General features: G+C 67.6%; 2 protein-coding genes and 1 long non-coding RNA gene across 6 annotated transcripts; 1 reads left to right on the top strand and 2 right to left on the bottom strand.

Annotated features, from left to right (window-relative positions):
* Positions 1 to 568: 568 nt before the first annotated feature.
* Positions 569 to 13222, top strand: NOTCH4 (notch receptor 4; the record flags this gene model as incomplete). The annotated part of the gene is given in 22 exon segments (XM_050920894.1): positions 569 to 866; positions 1590 to 1766; positions 3408 to 3699; positions 3900 to 4226; positions 4311 to 4497; positions 5647 to 5654; positions 5942 to 6219; positions 6425 to 6651; positions 7094 to 7382; positions 7503 to 7615; positions 7766 to 7960; positions 8115 to 8173; positions 8407 to 8692; positions 8694 to 8977; positions 9534 to 10253; positions 10255 to 10362; positions 10656 to 10810; positions 11200 to 11244; positions 11247 to 11449; positions 11886 to 12033; positions 12190 to 12287; positions 12821 to 13222. Coding segments are annotated over 22 exon segments (4899 nt in total), but the record flags the coding sequence as incomplete, so codon positions are not given.
* LOC127032437 (uncharacterized) lies at positions 5078 to 5740 on the bottom strand. The gene is made up of 3 exons (XR_007768831.1): positions 5721 to 5740; positions 5393 to 5482; positions 5078 to 5145 (listed from the first exon to the last, which is right to left on the bottom strand). It is a non-coding gene; the product is annotated as an uncharacterized LOC127032437 (long non-coding RNA).
* On the bottom strand, positions 13215 to 19086 carry GPSM3 (G protein signaling modulator 3). Of its 4 annotated transcripts, none has more exons than XM_050919655.1 (5): positions 18231 to 18593; positions 17934 to 18155; positions 17530 to 17713; positions 16727 to 16929; positions 13215 to 14420 (listed from the first exon to the last, which is right to left on the bottom strand). In XM_050919655.1, the coding sequence occupies exons 1-5, from the start codon at positions 18249 to 18251 to the stop codon at positions 14274 to 14276; spliced, it is 777 nt and encodes a 258-aa protein (XP_050775612.1). In that variant the 5' UTR covers positions 18252 to 18593; the 3' UTR covers positions 13215 to 14273. The 4 variants fall into 4 exon arrangements, with proteins under 4 accessions (XP_050775612.1, XP_050775609.1, XP_050775611.1 ...); XM_050919652.1 differs by lacking the exon at positions 13215 to 14420 and adding an exon at positions 14459 to 15357; XM_050919654.1 differs by lacking the exons at positions 13215 to 14420; positions 18231 to 18593 and adding exons at positions 14461 to 15357; positions 18933 to 19086.
* Positions 19087 to 19734: the final 648 nt, after the last annotated feature.

Genomic DNA, 19734 nt, shown 5'->3' with positions numbered 1-19734 from the left:
GGTTAGAGCAGGGGGGGCTGGGAGCCAGGACTCCTGGGTTCTCTCCCGGCTCTGGGAGGGGAGTGGGGCTGGTGGGTTAGAGCGGGGGAGGGGCGGGGAGCCAGGACTCCTGGGTTCTCTCCCAGCTCTGGGAGAGGAGTGGGGACTGGTGGTTAGAGCAGGGGGGGAGCCAGGACTCCTGGGTTCTCTCCCTGGCTGTGGGAGGGGAGTGGGGACTGGTGGTTAGAGCGGGGGAGGGGCGGGGAGCCAGGACTCCTGGGTTCTCTCCCTGGCTCTGGGAGGGGAGTGGGGACTGGTGGGTTAGAGCCGGGGGTGGGGAGCTGGGGGTGCTCTGGCCCACCAGCCCCCACTTCCCTCCCAGAGCCGGGGAAAGAACCCAGGAGTCCTGGCTCCCAGGCCCCCCCCCCTCACCCACTCCCCCTCCCTCCTCTCCCAGAGCCGGGGAGAGAACCCAGGTGTCCTGGCTCCCAGCCCCCCCGCTCTGACCCCCCAGCCCCTACTCCCCTCCCAGAGCCGGGAGAGAACCCAGGTGTCCTGGCTCCCAGCCCCCGCATGGCTCTAACGCCCCAGCACCCACACGCCCGGTGGGGCTGGGCGGGAACCCCGGCGTCCTGACGTGCTCCCCGCAGGCTGGGACTGCTCGGGGGACGAGGACGAGTATCTGGCACTGGGCCCCTCACCCTGCCACCATGGCGGCACCTGCCACAACCTGCCCGGGGGCTCCCGCTGCGTCTGCGTCAACGGCTGGTCGGGCACCAGCTGCACCCACAACGTGGACGACTGCGTCTCGGCCACCTGCTTCCCCGGCGCCACCTGCCTCGACCGCGTGGGCACCTTCCTGTGCCAGTGCCCCCCGGGGCGCACGGGTGGGGCCCGGCCTGCGGGGGCAGGGAATGGGGCAGGGGCCTGGCCCCTCTAGGGAGAACCAGCTCCCACCCGGCCCCAGGGCAGGGCCTGGCTGGCTTTGGGGGGCAGGGAATGGGGCAGGGGCCTGGCCCCTCTAGGGGGAACCAGCTCCCACCCGGCCCCAAGGCAAGGCCTGGCTGGCTTTGGGGGGCAGGGAATGGGGCAGGGGCCTGGCCCCTCTAGGGGGAACCAGCTCCCACCCGGCCCCAGGGCAGGGCCTGGCTGGCTTTGGGGGGCAGCAGGGAATGGGGCAGGGGCCTGGCCCCTCTAGGGAGAACCGGCTCCCACCCGGCCCCAAGGCAAGGCCTGGCTGGCTTTGGGGGGCAGCAGGGAATGGGGCAGGGGCCTGGCCCCTCTAGGGAGAACCAGCTCCCACCCGGCCCCAGGGCAGGGCCTGGCTGGCTTTGGGGGGCAGCAGGGAATGGGGCAGGGGCAGGGGCCTGGCCCCTCTAGGGAGAACCGGCTCCCACCCGGCCCCAGGGCAGGGCCTGCCTGGCTTTGGGGGGCAGGGAATGGGGCAGGGGCCTGGCCCCTCTAGGGAGAACCAGCTCCCACCCGGCCCCTGGCTTTGGGGGGCAGCAGGGAATGGGGCAGGGGCCTGTCCCCTGTGGAGGGTGCTGACCGTGATCTGGGTGCAGCTGGCTCTGCATGGGGGCGTCTCTCACCCCGTCCGACGCCCCCAGGGCTCCTGTGCCACCTGAGTGACGCCTGCCTGAGCAGCCCCTGCCACGCGGAGGCCTCGTGCGACACCAACCCCCTGACGGGCTCGGCCGTCTGCTTGTGCCAGCCAGGCTACACCGGGCCCACCTGCCACCAGGACCTGGACGAGTGCCAGCTGGGTGAGTGGGGGCCAGGGCCGGGCACAGCCCGCGGGCTCCAGGCAGGGCACGATGAGCTGCGTGTCTCTCCCCGCATGTCATGGGAACGGCACGTTGGTGCAGGGCCTGTGAATTAAATATCTGCCTGTTCCCCGTGTCTGTGCGTGTGCTTTGCACGTTTATGCACCATCCCGTGTGTCTGCATGGATGTGCACGTGTGTGTTGTTTGTGTCTCTCTTCATTTGCATCACACGACGGTGTGTGTCAAGGTTCCTTCCCCACTCTGAACGTCAGGGTACAGTGTGGGGACCTGCATGAGAACCTCTAAGCTTAATTACCAGCTTAGATCTGGTCTCGCTGCCACCATCCAGATTTGTGAGTTATCTGGAAAGCTCCCTTCCCCGGCTAGTCTTGGGAGACTTCGCCACCGAGTCCCTGGTGAACACCGCTCCAGCCCCTGGGTCTTAACACCGGGAGAATTTAACCATCCCCCCTTTCCCCCACCAGTTCCTGGGGAGTCCAGAGCCAGCCCCCTGGGGAAAATCAATCAGGCTCTTAAAAAGAAGGGTTTGAATTAGAGAAAAGAAAAGGAAAAGTGCTCTCTGTGAATCAGGCTGGAACGTAGCTCTCCCGGGCGGTCGGGTTCCTAGAGCCCAGAGGAACAGGGTTCACAGTTACAGCAAACGGCTCAAACCCTCTAGCAAGGGAACATGTAGGAGTGCAGCAAACAAAGCTGAACGCTGACCCGCCCGGCCTGGCGGTTACTGACACGTCTGAAATACACCAGACGGGTCCAGAAAGACGGGGGGCCTGGCCTGACGTCTGGCCCCTTTCAGTGCCAAGAGCGAAGAACCCCCCGCCCCCCCCCGATCTGAAAGTCTCCTGTCCCCTTACTGGGCCTTTGGGTCCGGTGTCAGCCAGGGTCCCTGGGCTGCGTAACCCTCGGCAGGTAAAAGGACGTTGGTGTCTGGCCGGGTGGGTTTAGAGCATTGGACACAGCAGGGCATTTCCCTTCCCGTCACAGCTGTGACAGTGTGTGAGCATTACATGTCTGGGCATATTTTCCATGTGTGTCTCTGTGTACATGTGTACATTGTGTGTCGGTGCGTGGCCCCCCAAGTCCACACATGTTCATCGCATGTCAGTGCATGGCCCCCGTTTCCAGGCGTGTTCATCCCATGTCAGTGCATGGCCCCCGTTTCCAGGCGTGTTCATCCCATGTCAGTGCATGGCCCCCGTTTCCAGGCGTGTTCATCCCATGTCAGTGCATGCCTCTCATTTCCAGGCGTGTTCATCCCATGTCAGTGCATGGCCCCCGTTTCCAGGCGTGTTCATCCCATGTCAGTGCATGGCCCCCGTTTCCAGGCGTGTTCATCCCATGTCAGTGCATGCCTCTCATTTCCAGGCGTGTTCATCCCATGTCAGTGCATGGCCCCCGTTTCCAGGCATGTTCATCCCATGTCAGTGCATGGCCTCCCATTTCCAGGCGTGTTCATCCCATGTCAGTGCATCCCCCCCCACGTCCAGGCACGTTGATCATGTGTCAGTGAGTGCCCCCCCGAGTCCAGGCGTGTTCATCCTGTGTCTGCACATGGCCCTTGTCCAGGCATGTGCATTGCAGGTTGGTGCGTGTCACTGCTGTGTCGGCCCCACCCCAGCGCCCTGACCCCCCCCCAGGCGCAGAGCTGTGCGAGCACGGGGGGCGCTGTGAGAACGTCGTGGGCTCCTTCTGGTGCTGCTGCCCGGCTGGCTACAAGGGGTCCCGCTGCGAGGCCGACGTGAACGAGTGCCTGCGCCAGCCCTGCCTGCGGGGGGCGCCCTGCCTGGACCTGCTGGGCCACTTCCAGTGCCTCTGCCCCCCGGCTTCCAGGGGCCCATGTGCGAGGGGGAGGCGGACACCTGCGCCACCACCCCTGCGGGAACGGGGGGCGCTGCCAGGCTGGGGCGGGGGCCTTCCACTGCCACTGCCCCCCCGGTGAGATGACCCCAGGGGCCCAGCGGGGGTTGGGCATGGACTGGGAGCTGGGGGGCTGGGGCTGTCATGGGGGGGGCTGAGTATTGACCAGAATTTGGGGGGCTGGGGGCTGTCAGGGGGGGCTGGGCATGGACCGGGATTTGGGGGATCTGTCTCTTCGGGGATATTAGAAGTGGGGTGGGGAGAGTGTAGATTTGGGGACAGGGACCCAGGGGACAGTGGCATGGGGGGGCGGTTTTGGTAGACTCCCCTGGGGAACATGGAGGAGGGGCTGGGGGGCTGGAGGGTCTGGGTTGGAGCCCCCCTAACCCCACCCCTGTTGCTTCAAGGTTCAAGGAGCCGTGCTGCCTGGAGGAGGCGGGAGCCTGCACCAGTGACCCCTGCCAGGGGGGCACCTGCCTGGAGGTCGTGGGCGGCTTCTCCTGCCTCTGCCCCCCAGGCTTCTCGGGCCCCGACTGTGCCCCCTGGAGCGACGCCTGCAGCCAGCGGCCCTGCGCCCAGGGCACCTGCCAGACCCACCCGCAGGGGTAAGGGGGGCCGGGACCGGGGCTGGGCCGGGGGGCAGGAGGGGGCGGAGCCTCACACTGACCCTGCCTCCCTGCCCCACACAGGGCTCTGTGCGTCTGCGCCCCCGGCTGGACAGGCCAGGACTGCTCGGCCGAGATCAACCCCTGCGATTCGGGGCCCTGCCCCCAGGGGGCGACCTGCCAGCCCCAGCCCCATGGCTACACCTGTACCTGCCCCCAGGGGTTTACAGGTAATGTCCCCCCCACTCCTGACCTGCAGCCCCCCCAGCTCTGCTGGTGTCCCCCCCACTCCTGACCTGCAGCCCCCTGGCTCCGCTGGTGCCCCCCACTCCTGACCTGCAGCCTCCTGGCTCTGCCAGTGCCCCCCACTCCTGACCTGCAGCCCCCTGGCTCTGCCGGTGCCCCCCACTCCTGACCTGCAGCCCCCCCCCAGCTCTGCCAGTGTCCCCCCCATTCCTGACCTGCAGCCCCCCAGCTCTGCCAGTGTCCCCCCCACTCCTGACCTGCAGCCCCCTGGCTCCGCTGGTGTCCCCCCCACTCCTGACCTGCAGCCCCCTGGCTCCGCCGGTGCCCACCACTCCTGACCTGCAGCCCCCCCCAGCTCTGCCAGTGCCCCCCCCATTCCTGACCTGCAGCCCCCTGGCTCTGCCGGTGCCCCCCACTCCTGACCTGCAGCCCCGTGGCTCTGCCGGTGCCCCCCACTCCTGACCTGCAGCCCCCCCCAGCTCTGCCAGTGTCCCCCCCATTCCTGACCTGCAGCCCCCTGGCTCTGCCGGTGCCCCCCACTCCTGACCTGCAGCCCCCCCCAGCTCTGCCAGTGTCCCCCCCATTCCTGACCTGCAGCCCCCTGGCTCCGCTGGTGTCCCCCCCACTCCTGACCTGCAGCCCCCTGGCTCCGCTGGTGCCCCCCACTCCTGACCTGCAGCCTCCTGGCTCTGCCGGTGCCCCCCACTCCTGACCTGCAGCCTCCTGGCTCTGCCGGTGCCCCCACTCCTGACCTGCAGCCCCCCCCAGCTCTGCCAGTGTCCCCCCCATTCCTGACCTGCAGCCCCCTGGCTCTGCCGGTGCCCCCCACTCCTGACCTGCAGCCCCCCCCCCAGCTCTGCCAGTGTCCCCCCATTCCTGACCTGCAGCCCCTGGCTCCGCCGGTGCCCCCCACTCCTGACCTGCAATCCCCAGCTCTGCTGGGGCCCCACACTCTGCCCCCCACTCCAGACCCACAGTCCCCAGCTCAGCTTGTGCCCCTCACTCCTGACCTGCAGCCCCACAGCTCTGCTGGTGCCCCCCACTCCCGACTTGCAGCCCCCCAGCTCTGCTGATGTCCCCCACTCCCAACCTGCAGCCCCCTGGCTCCGCTGGTGCCCCCGCTCCTGACCCACAGCCCCCAGCTCTGCTGGTGCCCCCCATTCCCAACCTGCAGCCCCCCTGGTTCCGCCAGTGCCCCCCATTCCCGACCTGCAGCCCCCAGCTCAGCTGGTGCCCCTCATTCCTGACCTGCAGCCCCCCGGCTCTGCTGGTGCCCCCCACTCCTGACTTGCAGCCCCCCCCCAGCTCTGCTGGTGTCCCCCACTCCCGACCTGCAGCCCCCAGCTCTGCTGGTGCCCCCCATTCCCAACCTGCAGCCCCCCCGGCTCCGCCAGTGCCCCTCACTCCTGACCTGCAGCTCCCTGGCTCTGCTGGTGCCTCTCACTCCGCCCCCTACTCCCGACCCATAGCCCCCAACTCAGCTGGTGCCCCTCACTCCTGACCTGCAGCCCCCAGCTCTGCCGGCGCCCCTCACTCCCGACCCGCAGCCTCTGCCAGCCCAGCCCTGGGATCTCCCCACTGTCTCTGCCCCCAGGTGTGCCGTGCGAGGAGGAGCTGGATGGGTGCTGGGGGGGGGCGTGTCGGAACGGGGGCACCTGCCAGAACAGCCCTGTGGGGTACCTCTGCCTCTGCACCCCGGGGTTCGGCGGGGAGCGTTGTGAGAGCAACCTGGAGCAGTGCACCCCCAGTGAGTGGGGTGTACTGGGGGGTGGGGCCAAGGGGGTGCAGGGGCTGAGGGGCATGGGGGGGGACTACGGGGGTGTGGGGGAGGGAGGCTGGTACTGGGGGGGCTGGGAGGTCTCAGGGCTGGGGGGCAGGGAGGCCGGTACCGGGGGGGTGCTGGGGCCAGGGGGCACTGTGGGGGGCTGGCGCTGACCCTGTCTCTCCCCCAGATCCCTGCGGGAACGGTGGGCCCTGCCTGGACGGGGCCGGAGCCTTCACCTGCCTCTGCCCCCCGGGGTTCAGGGGGGAGCCCTGCCAGGTGAGGGGCATGGGGGGAGGGGGCAGGGATGGGGGAGGGGAGTGCTGCCAGGTGAGGGGCATGGGGGGAGGGGAGCAAGGATGGAGTACGAGTGGGAGGGGCAGGGGGGAGGGGGGTACAGTGTCTCCCCACTGGGGGGCTGGGGATTCTCCCTGACAGTCTCTCTCTCTCCCCCAGACGCCACTGCCCCCTCGCTGCCCCCCATGCCAGAACGGGGGGCGCTGCCAGCTGGGTGGCCCCTCCCCACCCCGCTGCCGCTGCCCCCCAGCCTGGGGCGGGGCCCTATGCCAGCAACCACAGAGCCCCTGCCAGGCAGCCGCCCAGAGACGAGGTGCTGAGGGGGGGCCAGGGGGAGGGGCAGTGGGGGGGAAGGGAGGCTCTGGGGGGATATGGGGGTCAGCTCGAGCCGGGGGCTCATTGGCCTGCTGTGCCCCCAGGGGTGCCGCTGGAGGAGCTGTGTGGGAACGGGGGGCACTGCATGGACGAGGGGGGGGACCCCGCGCTGCTCCTGCCCCCCAGGCTGAGGGGGCCCATCCTGCTGCGAGGAGGCCGATCGGTGCCAACTGGACCCCTGTGAACATGGGGCCACCGGCCTGGCCCGGCCCGGGGGCTACGTCTGCCAGGTGAGCTCCCCGGACGCCGGGGTCCCTCCCCGGATGCCGGGGTTCCTCGGCCCTGCTCTTGGGGGGGGACCCTGCCTGGGCTGACCCCCGACTTCTCCCCACTGCAGTGCCTGCCTGGGCAGTGCGGGGTGAACTGTTCAGAGCTGGGGCCCGGGGGGCCCTGCCACCCCCAGCCCTGCCAGAATGGGGGCACCTGCACCCTGCACCCCACCGGCCCCCACTGCGCCTGCCCCTCCGGTACTCAAGGTAAGGGCGGGGGGGAGGGCAGGATAGGGGCAGGGGCGCTGGGAGGGGGGGTCGAGGGGGTTGGGGGCAGGGGGGCTCCGGGGATGACCTGTTCTAACTCTCCTGTGCCCCCCCCTCCAGGGTCCAGGTGTGAGTCAGTGACTGACAGCTGCCAATCAAACCCATGTGCCAATGGGGGGTCCTGTGCAGTGACGGGCAGCACCCCCTCCGACTTCACCTGTCACTGCCCTCGGGTGAGCTCCCCCGGACGCCTGGGTCCTTTCACCGCTCCCCCTCCCCGGCCGGACGCCTGGGTCCCTTTTCCCGCTCCCCCTCCCCGGCCGGACGCCTGGGTCCCTTTCTCCAGTATCCATCTGAGCCCCACCTCTTTCCGCACCCCCCAGGGTTACAGCGATGCCACCTGTGACGTCCAGCTGCCCCCCTGCGGATCCCACTGCTGCCACCACAACGGGGTGTGTGTCCAGCATCTGGCTGGTCCCCGCTGCCTCTGCCTGGGGGGCTACGGGGGCCCCGACTGCCTCCAGCCCCGCCCCGCGGCTCCCTGCTCCCCCGGCAGCTCGGCCTGCCCCCGGCCTGGGGTAGGGGGGCCCTGCAGGGATCTGCCACCCAGCCTGCAGCTCCCCCTCCAGTGCCTGGGACGGGGGCGACTGCTCACTGGGGGTGCTGGACCCCTGGGCGGGGTGCCCGGAGCCATGCCAGCTGGGCTTCCGCGACGGGCACTGCCACCCCCAGTGTGACAGCGAGGCCTGTCTCTACAACGGGTACGACTGCCGGCCCCCGGCTCCCTGCAGGTGAGGGGCCTCCGGGGGGTGCCGGGCCGGGGCAGGGGGCAGGGAATGGGGCAGGGGCTTGTCCCCTCTGGGGGGCACTGGCTCCGAGCTAGGACTCGCTGGTGGGGTGGGTGGATGGGGTCTGGGATGGGAGGTCTCATCGGGGGACTGGCGAGTGGGTGGATCTGGGGGGCTGCAGGATGGGGGAACATTGGGTGGCTGAGAGGGAGTGGGGGTTCAGGGGGTTTCTCCAGGTGTGAGTGGGGGCTGTGGGGGCAGATCCAGGGGGGCTCTGTGAAGGGTGGATTGGGAGGGATCCAGGGGGGCTGTGGGGACAGATCTGGGGGGGCTCTGTGGAGGTGGATTGGGGGAGAATTTGGGGGGACCGGGGGGGCTGTGGGGGGTGGGTCCGGGGAGCTCTCCAGGGTACCCCCAACCCGTGTCTCTGCCCCCAGCCCGGCCTATGCCCGTTACTGCCACGACCACTTTGCCAACGGACACTGCGACCGGGGCTGCCTGTCCCCCGAGTGCGGCTGGGACGGGGGGGGACTGTGCCCCAGGGAGGGGCGGGACCCTGGGGCTGGCGGCCGCCCTGCCCCCCCGGGCCCTCCCTGGCCTGCTCTACACCCTAGCGCTGGCCCTGCGTGTGGGACTGAGCCCCCAGCGCGAGCCCCAGGGCCGGCCCAGGCTCTACCCCTACACGGGGCGTGAGGGGCCAGGCGGGGGGAACCGCACCGGCTGGCGGCCCCCCCTGGAGCCCCCTCGCCCTGCCCCGCACCCCGCGCCCACCGAGGCCGGCCAGGAGGGGGAGTCGGATGCCGTCGGGTGAGTGAGACCCCCCGATCCCCCAAATCCCCCATTCCCACACCCCAATATCCACAAACCCTGACTCTCCAAATCCCCCATTTCCATACCCCAATCTCCACACCCCAATCTCCATACTCCTGACCTCCCAAATCCCCCATTCCCACACCCCAAACTCCATACCCCACTCTCCAAACCCCTGACCCCCCAAATCCCCCATTCCCACACCCCAATCTCCACACTCCAATCTCTATACCCCTGACCCCCCAAATCCCCCATTCCCACAGCCCAATCTCCATACCCCTGACCCCCCCAAATCCCCCATTCCCACACCCCAGTATTCACACTCCTGACCCCCCAAATCCCCGACCCTTCAAATATCCCATTCCCACACCCCAATCTCCACACCGCCACACACCTTCCAAATCCCGACCCCTCAAATTCCCCATTCCCACACCCCAATATCCACACCCGTGAACCCCCAAATACTCCATTCTCCCACCCCCGATCTCCCCACCCCCTGAACCTCCAAGCAACCCCAGGGACCCACTGGGGAGAGGGAGACCATCGGGTGAGACCCCCTCAAATCCCCCCCGATCCCCCCCCAATCAACACCCTGCCTGAAAATGGACCTCACCCCCATAGGGAGAAACAGCCCCATGTGGGGACTCTGCCCCCCAAAACTTCCCTTTACAGCTGCCCCCCAGGAGGTCCCTGTGGGGAGGGTCCCCCCCCGTACCCAGCCTGACCCCACATCACCCCCCAGGTCCGTCGTGTTCCTGGTGGTGGATGGGTCCCGCTGCGCCGGTCGCTGCCTGAAGACCCCCGAGGGTGCCCGGCGCTTCCTGGGGGCTCTGGCCGTCTCCAACGCTCTGGGGGTGCTGACCCCCCACCCCGTGGCGGCCGTGTGGGTCGAAGAGGCCAGCAGCGGTAACGGGGGGTTGGGGAGGGGTCAGGGCAGTGGGGGGGGGGCAGGTGATGTGGGGGGCAGAGGCCTGGGGGGATTGGGGAGGGATACTCTGGGGGGGGCAGACAATGAGGGGGTTGCAGGCCGGGGGGGGTCAGGGAGGGGTTGGGACAGCGAGGCCAGGTTGGGAAGGGGTCCCAAGAGGGGTGTGGGGGTGGATCCATTATTGGGGGTCAGCCTGTTCCCCCAATTTCACCGCCTGCCTGCCTCTCCCCCTCAGACCCCCAGGCCTCCGCCCCCCCAGCTGCCCTGGCCCCTGCTCGGGAGCCTGCTGGCGGGGGGGCTGGCGCTGGCCCTGGGGGCCGTGGTCGGGCTCTGGCTGTGCCGCCGGGGGACAAGAAAATGGGGTGCTCTGGCTCCCCGTGGGGTTCGCCCGCCCCCGGGACCCCAACGCCCGGCGCCGCCGGGACCCAATCGGGGAGGACGCCATTGGCCTGAAGTGAGTGACACAGCGACCCCCACGACCCTGCCCTGCTCCCCACGGCGCCCACCGGGGGGCCAGGCTGGGGGACACACCCCACTTCCCCAAGCAGCCGACCCCTCAGCAAATCGAGGTATTGGGGTGACCCTGGCTGGGGACCCTGGGGGGCCAGCCAGGGACCCCACCCTTCACATTGAGAGGTTGGGGGGCATCGCCTGGAGGGAGGGGCTGGGACCCCAGAGCCAGGGGTTGGTGGGGAGGCGATAACACTTGGGGGGCTCTTTTCTGGTCTGTTAATCCCCATCCCCCTCCTGGCAGGCTGACGCCCCTCCCCCCTCGGACCGGGACTGCCGGCACTGGACACGCAAGCACCCAAGTGCCGGGGCTCCCGTCCCACAATGCATCATGCTGACCCCGCCCCAGGATGAGGCCCCCGAGGGGCGGGACCTCGACGCCAGGGGGCCAGGTGAGGGGCAGGGTGGGGTCAAACATACACAGAGCCAGTATCTGGAAACCCCGCCCACAGGAAGTGGGACGTCCCACCCGACAGGGGTGAGATGATAGGGTGTTGTCCTGCCCACAGGAAGTGGGAAAACAGGAAGTCCCACCCACAGGAGCCAGGGGAGAGGAGGAAGTTCCACCCACTAGATGTGGGAATTCCTGCTCTGCAGGAAGATGGTGAAAGGGGGGAGTCCTGCCCTGCAATGGAAGGGGAAGTCCCACGCTAGAGGTTGGGTGAGAGGGGGAAGTGCCGCCCGCAGGAAGTGGGAAAACAGGAAGCCCCGCCCCAGGGCAGGCAGGGAAAGGGGGAAGTCCCACCCCCACACTGATGCTTGTCTCTTGGCCCCACGGCAGATGGGGTGACGCCGCTGATGGCAGTGGTGTGCGCGGGGGCGCCGTGGGGGAGCTGCTGGCGCAGGGGGCACGGCTGGACGCCCAGACGGACGCGACGGGGGAGACGGCCCTGCACCTGGCCGCCCGCTTTGCCCAGGCCAGCGCCGTCTGCAGCCTCCTGGACGCCGGTGCAGACCCCAGCGTGCGGGCCCGGGCAGGGCGCAGCCCCCTGCACAGTGCCATCGGGGCTGACGCCCTGGGGGCCTGCCAGGTGTGGGGGGAAGGTGGGGAGCATGTGGGGAGGTGGGGGACAGGAATGGGGGATCAGTCCCCCAAATCCCTGTCTAGCCCTGCACTCTGCCCCACCCCCCGAGTTGGGTTGTTCACTCTGAGCCCTACTGATAGCTGGTGGAAACCACACCCCGACCGCTGCAGCCTCCAGCCACCACCCCCTAAGCTACCCCTCCCAGATGGCCCCCCATTCCTGAACCCGCAGCCCCCCCCGGTACGCCCCCCCATTCCCGGGACAGAAATCAAGGGTGAAATTCCAGGCAGGGGACAGATCCCAGGGGGCCCTGGCTGGGGAATGGGGGGCAATCCAAGATGGCTGCCCCACAGAGCCATGCCCCACACCACATGGGGCAAGGGGACGGGGAATGGAGCTGGAGGCCCTGCCCCTAATGTCCCACACCCCATCCCTCTCCCAGCTCCTGATTCGCTGCCGGCAGACAGACCTGGACACCCGGATGAGTGACGGCGCCACCCCCCTGATCCTGGCCGCGCGCCTTGAGGTGGAGAGTGGGATGGAGGAGCTGCTGTGGGGCAGGGCGGCCGTCAACGCCACCGACAAGCGGGGTCAGCAGGGGGCACGGGGAGGGGACGGGCCAGCAGGGGGCACCGGGCTGGGGCCAGGAGGGGGCACGGGCCAGCAGGGGCACTGGGCACCGGGGGGGGGGGGAACGGGCTGGCCGGGGGCCCTGGATCCGCTGTCTCACCCCTCTGGCCCGCCAGGGAAGACGGCCCTGCACTGGGCTGCCGCTGTGAATAACGCCCGGGCCGCCCTCACCCTGCTCCGGAGCGGCGCCAGCAAGGATGCCCAGGACAACCAGGTAACGGGGCCAGGACAGGGGCAGTCGGGGTGGGGGGTCCTCCATTAGCACAACCAGGGGAGAACCCAGGAGTCCTGGCTCCCAACCCCCCCTGCTCTAACCCACCAGCCCCCACTCCCCTCCCAGAGCCGGGAGAGAACCCAGGAGTCCTGGCTCCCAAACCCCCTGCTCTAACCACCAGCCCCCACTCCCCTCCCAGAGCCGGGGAGAGAACCCAGGCGTCCGGGCTCCCAACTCCCCCCACCTCTGACCCACCAGCCCCCACTCCCTTCCCAGAGCCGGGGAGAGAACCCAGGTGTCCGGGCTCCCAACCCCCCCTGCTCTAACCACCAGCCCCCACTCCCCTCCCAGAGCCGGGGAGAGAACCCAGGAGTCCTGGCTCCCAACCCCCCCTGCTCTAGCCACGAGCCAACTTCCCTCCCAGAGGCGGGAGAGAACCCAGGAGTCCTGGCTCCCAGCCCCCCCGCTCTAACCACTAGACCCCAGTCCCCTTCCAGAGCCAGAAGAGAACCCAGGCGTCCGGGTGCCCGCAGGCGCAGACCCCGCTGTTCCTGGCGACCCGGGAGGGCAGCGTGGATGTGGCACGGCTCCTGCTCCGGCACCGGGCGAGTCGGCAGCTCCCGAACGAGCTGGGTCACCTGCCGCGCGACGCTGCCCTGCCCGCGCCCACCACAAGCTGCTGCGCCTGCGGGACGACCCCCGCCTGGGCACCCTGCCCCCTGCCTCGCGCCCCACCAGCCCTGGGCTCCCGGCCAATCGGCCGGCACCCTGGTGCAGTGACTCCGCCCCCAGGCGCTGCTGGGGAGGGGGCTCGGATTGGATGGCGGAAGGGTGTGGCTGTGCCGGCCTGTGACATCACCAGGCGGGCAGGTGAGTGCCGGAGGATGATGTCAGAGACAGGAAGTGATGTCACACAGAAGACGGCGATGTCATAATGTGCAACTTGATGAACAGGAAATGATGTCACGCAGAACACTGGCAGCTCGGGGGTGCTGATGTCATTGACAGATGCGCCTGATGGGACAGCACGACAGGCAGGAAGTGATGTCACACACCCAGGCGCTGATGCTGTCACATGTGGGGCCTTGCGCTGATGTCATGGAACAGTAAGAGGCGGGGCTTTGCAACCCCCCCACATCACAAAGGGACAGGTGGGGGTGACCCCCCAGCCCCAACCCCTCTTCCTCCCCTGCCCTGCCCCCTCCCCCACATATTTATACCCCCGTGCCCCCCCCCCCACACAGCTGGAGAATAAAGAGAGTTGATGCCTTTGTCTCTGGCTGGGATAAAATGTCTGGGGGCACAGAGGGGGAAACTGAGGCACAGGGAGACGCTGCCCAGTCCAGACCCCGCAGTGAACCCAGGAGTCCTGGCTCCCGCCCCCCAAGCAGAGGCCGTCACCCCCCTTTGCCCCAGTGGTTTTTACTTTTTCACAAACTTCAGGAATTAGCTTCGAATACTCGGAGTCTCTGGGCCCATCCCCCGCCCAGGGCGGCTCTGTGGGGGGCGGCAGAAGCCCCCGCCTTTGCTCTTTGCCCTGCTCCGGCCCCACTGGGGGCGTCAGGAGTCGTGTCTGGTCTCAGGGGTGGTGGGGGTTCCCCCTTCCTCAGGGAGTTCGGCCTGGTCTCAGCCCCTGGTCGTTGCTGTGGTTGGGGGGACGTGGCTGGGGTCCCCTGTCCGTGCACCGAGCCCCCAGGCCTCAGCTGAGCTCTCCCGGGCCCCCCCAGTTCCTGCAGCGAGTTGGGGCCTGTCTCAGTCAGCGGCGTCAGTTGGGGCTTCCTGTGGGGGGTCCCCATTTCCATCCCCCAGGTGTAAGCAGGGGGCCTGGGGACCCCCATTTCTGCAGCGAGTTGTGTCGGTTCTCAGCCATCAGTGGGGTCTGGGGAGGGAATGAGCCCCCCCCTTTCAGCTGCTGTCTGCCCCATTCCTGCAGCGAGCTGGGCCTGGTCTCGGCCTCCCCTTCCCCTGCCCATCGGGGGGGGGGTCTCAGCAGGGGTGGGACAGCAGGGCAGGGGGGAGCTCCGAGCGCTGCTCCTCCATGCGTCCCCCCTGCACCCGCAGCAGCAGGTCGAAGAGCTCCTGGGCCCCCAATGGGATGGGGGGGTCACTGCGCTGCTCCTCCAGCCGCTGGCTCTGGTGGGGGACGAGGGGTTAGTGTCTGTGGGGGAGGGGGGCTCAGAGGGCATGTGGGGTGTCAGGGGTCATGGGTGGGGGCGCAGGGGTTGGCAGGGCTGGGGGGGAGCGACGTGGGGTCTGCAGGGGGATCTCAGACACTGTCTCCTCCTAGGCAGGATAACACGGGGTGGGGGGGAGGCCGGGGGAGCTGCTGGATTTCAAACACTCCTTAGTGAGGTGCAGGGACAAAGCATCCCGCTGTGCAGACAGAACAGGAAATCTGGCAGGCGACCAGCTTGGCTTAGCAGTGAAATCCTTGCTGGTCTGAAACGCAGAAAAGCAGCTTCCAAGAAGTGGGAGGTCGGACAAATGACCAGGGAGGAGATAAGAATCCTGCTCAGGCTGCAGGAGTGAAATCAGGAGGCCAAATCCCACTTGGAGTTGCAGCGAGCAAGAGATGTTACGAGTAACAAGAAGGGTTTCCACAGGTGTGTTAGCAGCAAGAGGAGAGTCAAGGAAAGTGTGGGCCCCGCACTGAATGAGGGAGCCAACCTAGTGACAGAGGATGTGGCAAAAGCTAATGGACTCAATGATTTTTTTGCCTCGGTCTTCACAGACAAGGGCAGGTCCCAGCCTGCTGCACTGGGCAGCGTAGCACGGGGAGGAGGTGAGCAGCCCTCTGTGCAGAAAGAAGTGATTCGGGACTATTTGGAAAAGCTGGACGAGCACAAGTCCATGGTGCCGGATGTGCTGCCTCCGAGGGGCTAAAGGAGTTGGCGGATGTGATTGCCGAGCCATTGGCCATTATCTTTGAAAACTCCTGGCGATCGGGGGAGGTCCCGGATGACTGGAAAAAGGCTAATGTAGTGCCCGTCTTTAACTCCAGCCCAGTCAGCCTCACCTCAGTCCCTGGAAAAATCCTGGAGCAGGTCCTCAAGGAATCAATTCTGAAACACTTAGAGGAGAGGAAAGTGATCGGGAACAGTCAGCATGGATTCACCAAGGACACATCATGCCTGACCAACCTGATTGCCTTCTATGAGGAGATAACTGGGTCCGCGGATGAGGGGAAAGCAGTGGACGTGTTATTCCTTGACTTTAGCAAAGCTTTTGACACGGTCTCCCACAGTATCTTGCCGGCGAGTTAAAGAAGTCTGGGCTGGATGAATGGACTATAAGGTGGATGGAAAGCTGGCTAGATCGTCGGGCTCAGTGGGTAGTGATCAACGGCTCCATGTCTAGTTGGCAGCCGGTATCAAGCCGAGTGCCCCAATGGTTGGTCCTGGGGCCGTTTTTGTTCAATATCTTCATTAATGATCTGGAGGATGGCGTGGGCTGCACGCTCAGCAAGTTTGCAGATGACACTAAGCTGGGAGGAGTGGTAGATATGCTGGAGGGTAGGGATAGGATACAGAGGGAGCTAGACAAATTAGAGGACTGGGCCAAAAGAAACCTGATGAGGTTCAACAAGGACAGTGCAGAGTCCTGCACTTAGGACAGAAGAATCCCATTCACTGCTACAGACTAGGGACCGAGTGGCTTGGCAGCAGTTCTGCAGAAAAGGACCTGGGGGTTACACTGGACGAGAAGCTGGATAGGAGTCAGCAGTGTGCCCTTGTTGCCAAGAAGGCTAACGGGATTTGGGGCTGTATAAGTAGGGGCATTGCCAGCACGTCGAGGGACGTGATCATTCGACATTGGTGAGGTCTCATCTAGAGACTCTGTCCAGTTTTGGGCCCCACAATACAAGAAGGCTGTGGAAAAATTGGAAAGAGTCCAGTGGAGGGCAACAAAAATGCTTAGGGGGCTGGAGCACATGACTTCTGAGGAGAGGCTGAGGGAACTGGGATTGTTTAGTCTGCAGAAGAGAAGAACGAGGGGGGATTTGATAGCTGCTTTCAACTACCTGAAGGGGGTTCCAGAGAGGATGGAGCTCGGCTGTTCTCAGCGGTGGCAGATGACAGAACAAGGAGCAATGGTCTCTAGTTGCAGTGGGGGAGGTCTAGGTTGGATATTAGGAAACACTGTTTCACTAGGAGGGTGGTGAAGCACTGGAATGGGTTACCCAGGGAGGTGGTGGAATCTCCTTCCTTAGAGGTTTTTAAGGTCAGGCTTGACAAAGCCCTGGCTGGGATGATTTTTTGGGTTTGGTCCTGCTTTGAGCAGGGGTTGGACTAGACACCTGGTGAGGTCCCTTCCAACCCTGATATTCTAGGATTCTGTGATCTCGGGGGGCCTGGAGGGAGGGGTTATGGGGTGAGGATCTCAGGGACTGGGGGTCAAGCAGAACTCAGGGGTGGAGGTCCTGGGGGGCCACCTCTTACCTGATGGGTGAGGATGGTGCTGTACAGCTCCTCCTCCTGGTCAGGGGCCTCCGGGGGCCCCTTGGCCCCCTCTTCGACCCCCTCTTCAGCCCCGGGGTCCCCCACAAAGTCAGCCCGCTGGTCGTCCAGCCGCCGGGCCTGGGCCGTGGCCACCAGCTCGAAGAACTGCTCAGCCTGCAGCGAGGTGAGCGAGCAGAACTTCCCTGGGGGGGCCAGGGGGCTTAGACAGGCCTGGACGGTGCCCCCCCAGCTCTACCCCCTGCTACCCCCCAGCTGCACCTCCACTTCACCCCTCACTGCACCCCCAGCTCTACCCCCCGCTACTCCTCCCCCAACTGCACCCCCTGGCTGCACCCCCCTGCCAGACTGCACCCTCCCCCCCATGGCTGGCAGAGGGATGGAGGTGTGGGGGGAAGAGGAAGGAGGCTTGGAATGGGGGGGCTGGATGGCAGGAGCTGAGAGGGGCACCGGGGGAGGGGGGAAGGGGATGGGGGCCATGGAACAGGGAGAGGGATTGAAGGAGGGGGTGGGTCAGGGGGACAGAGAAAAGGGGTTAGGGGCTGGGGGAGGGGTTCAGGGGCAGGGGTTGGGGGGCCAAGGGAGGGGGCACAGGAGAGGGGTTGGTGGAGGGGGTCAGGGCATGGGGGAGGGGGCACAGGAGAGGGGGCTGGGGAGGGGCACAGGGGAAGGTTGGGGGTCGGGGGCACAGGAGAGGGGACTGGGGGAGGGGCACAGGGGAAGGTTGGGGGTCGGGGCATGGGTCGGGGGCACAGGAGAGGCCGGCACGGGGTCGGGTTCCTTACCTGCTCCCCCCAGCAGGCCCTCGGTGGGGGTCCCGGGCAGCGAGCGCCAGGGCCGGGCGGGGTCGTGGCGGGGCGCCCCCCGCAGGCTGGGCAGGGGGCAGCGCTGCTCGTTCAGCCGCCGGCTCTGGGAGCGGAAGAGCAGGTCGAAGAGACGCTCCCGGTTGAAGGGGTCCAGTGGGTCGGCCTGGGGGAGAGCGGGGTCAGGATGCCTGGGTTCCCTGCTCGGCGCGGGTGAGGGGGGGTGCCAGGACGCCTGGGTTCCCTGCCTGGCATGGGGGAGAGGGGACTCCAGGACGCCTGGGTTCCCTGCCCGGCGCGGGGGAGAGGGGATGCCAGGATGCCTGGGTTCCCTGCCTGGCGTGGGGGAGGGGGGGGCGCCAGGACACCTGGGTTCCATTCCTCACCTCTGTCGGTGTGGGGGGGTCGGATCTGTCCGAGGCTGGGGGGTCGTTGCTGGTCTGGTCCTGTCCTGCCAGGATGCCCCTGGGGTCCCTCCCTTCAACGGCCTCGTCTGGGGGCATCAGGGGGTCAGTCGTGGGGGCCGAGCCCCCCAAGGAAGCTGGGCTGGGGGAGCCTGGCTGGGCGTTGTCCCCCGCTGCCCCCTCACTCTCCAAACTAGTCATGGCCTGGAACAGGAAGGGGGCAGAAATGTACGGAGCAGAGATATGGGGGTTCCCATCCCGCTGCGCCCTGGTGCTCACCTTGGCCGGGGCCGGCCTCATCTCTCTCCAGCTGCCCCCATCCCTCTCGGGGGGGGTCGCTCGCCCCCACCCTGCCCCTCATGGGCTCCCCAAATCCCACCACCAGACGCTGCCCTTGCCCCAGCCAGATGGGAAATGGGGGACAGGAGGGCTGGGGGAGGGGAGAGGTCTGGGACTAGGGCCTGGGGCAGGCGGGGGAGGGGCTCAGGAGGGGGGCAGGGAAGGCAGGGCAGGGGGCTGGGGGAGGGGTTGGGAGGGGGTCAGGGCAGGGCAGGCCGGGGGTTGGGGCTGGGAGCCGGGCTCACCTGCCGAGAGTAACCAGCCCCCCACTGTGAGACCCCCTCCCCTCCCCACCCCGTGACCTCCTCATCGCCCCTGCCCCTCCCCCACCAGACCCCCATTGCCCCTCCCCCCACAAACCCAACAGTTCCCACCCACTTGCCCCGTGCACCCGGGGGAGCACCCAGCCCCCCCTGCTGCCCCCCAGCTCCCCCCTCACCGCGGCTCCTGGCTGGCCCCTCTGCCGCGCCCCGTTCGGGGCCCTGGCTGCCCCACCACGGCCCTTCCTGCCAGCGCCCCATTGGCTGGCGCCCGCCCCCCCGCACCCCCACGTCACAGGATGTTGCGCCCAAAGAGACGCGGTTTCCACTTTGCACAATCCCCCCCCCGCCCCCAATAACCCACTTCCCCCTCAGCAACGACCAGCGCAGGGCGCGGGCCACAGGGGGCGCCCTGCCAAGGCAGTCAGCCGCAGGGAGTGAGGGGCACTGGCAGAGCTGGGGGGGAGGGCTGGGCTGGCAGGGGCTGCAGGTCAGGAGTGAGGGGCACTGGCAGAGCTGGGCAGGGCAGGGCTGGGGGGAGCAGGGGCTGCAGGTCAGGAGTGAGGGGCACCGGCAGAGCTGGGGGGCAGGGCTGGGCTGGCAGGGGCTGCAGGTCGGGAGTGAGGGGCACCGGCAGGGCTGGGCTGGCAGGGGCTGCGAGTCGGGAGTGAGGGGCACCGGCACAGCTGGGGGTGGGGGCAGGGCTGGACTAGCAGGGGCTGCAGGTCAGGAGTGAGGGGCACTGGCAGAGCTGGGCAGGGCAGGGCTGGGCTGGCAGGGTCTGCAGGTCAGGAGTGAGGGGCACCGCCAGAGCTGGGGGGGAGAGCTGGGCTGGCAGGGGGCTGCGGGTCGGGAGTGAGGGGCACCAGCAGAGCTGGGGGGGAGGGCTGGGCTGGCAGGGGGCTGCGGGTCGGGAGTGAGGGGCACCAGCAGAGCTGGGGGGCAGGGCTGGGCTGGCAGGGGGCTGCGGGTCGGGAGTGAGGGGCACCAGCAGAGCTGGGGGACAGGGCTGGGCTGGCAGGGGGCTGCGGGTCGGGAGTGAGGGGCACCGGCAGAGCTGGGTGGGATAGGCCTGGCTAGTAGGGGGCTGCAGGTCGGCAGTGAGGGGCACCGGCAGGGCGGGGCTGCGGGTCGGGAGTGAGGGGCACCAGCCCTGGGAGGGGAGTGGGGTCTAGTGGTTATGG

This window comes from Gopherus flavomarginatus, chromosome 12, assembly GCF_025201925.1.
Source record: "Gopherus flavomarginatus isolate rGopFla2 chromosome 12, rGopFla2.mat.asm, whole genome shotgun sequence".
Lineage (NCBI taxonomy): Eukaryota > Metazoa > Chordata > Testudines > Testudinidae > Gopherus > Gopherus flavomarginatus.
This window is presented reverse-complemented; position numbering and strand designations above follow the sequence as displayed.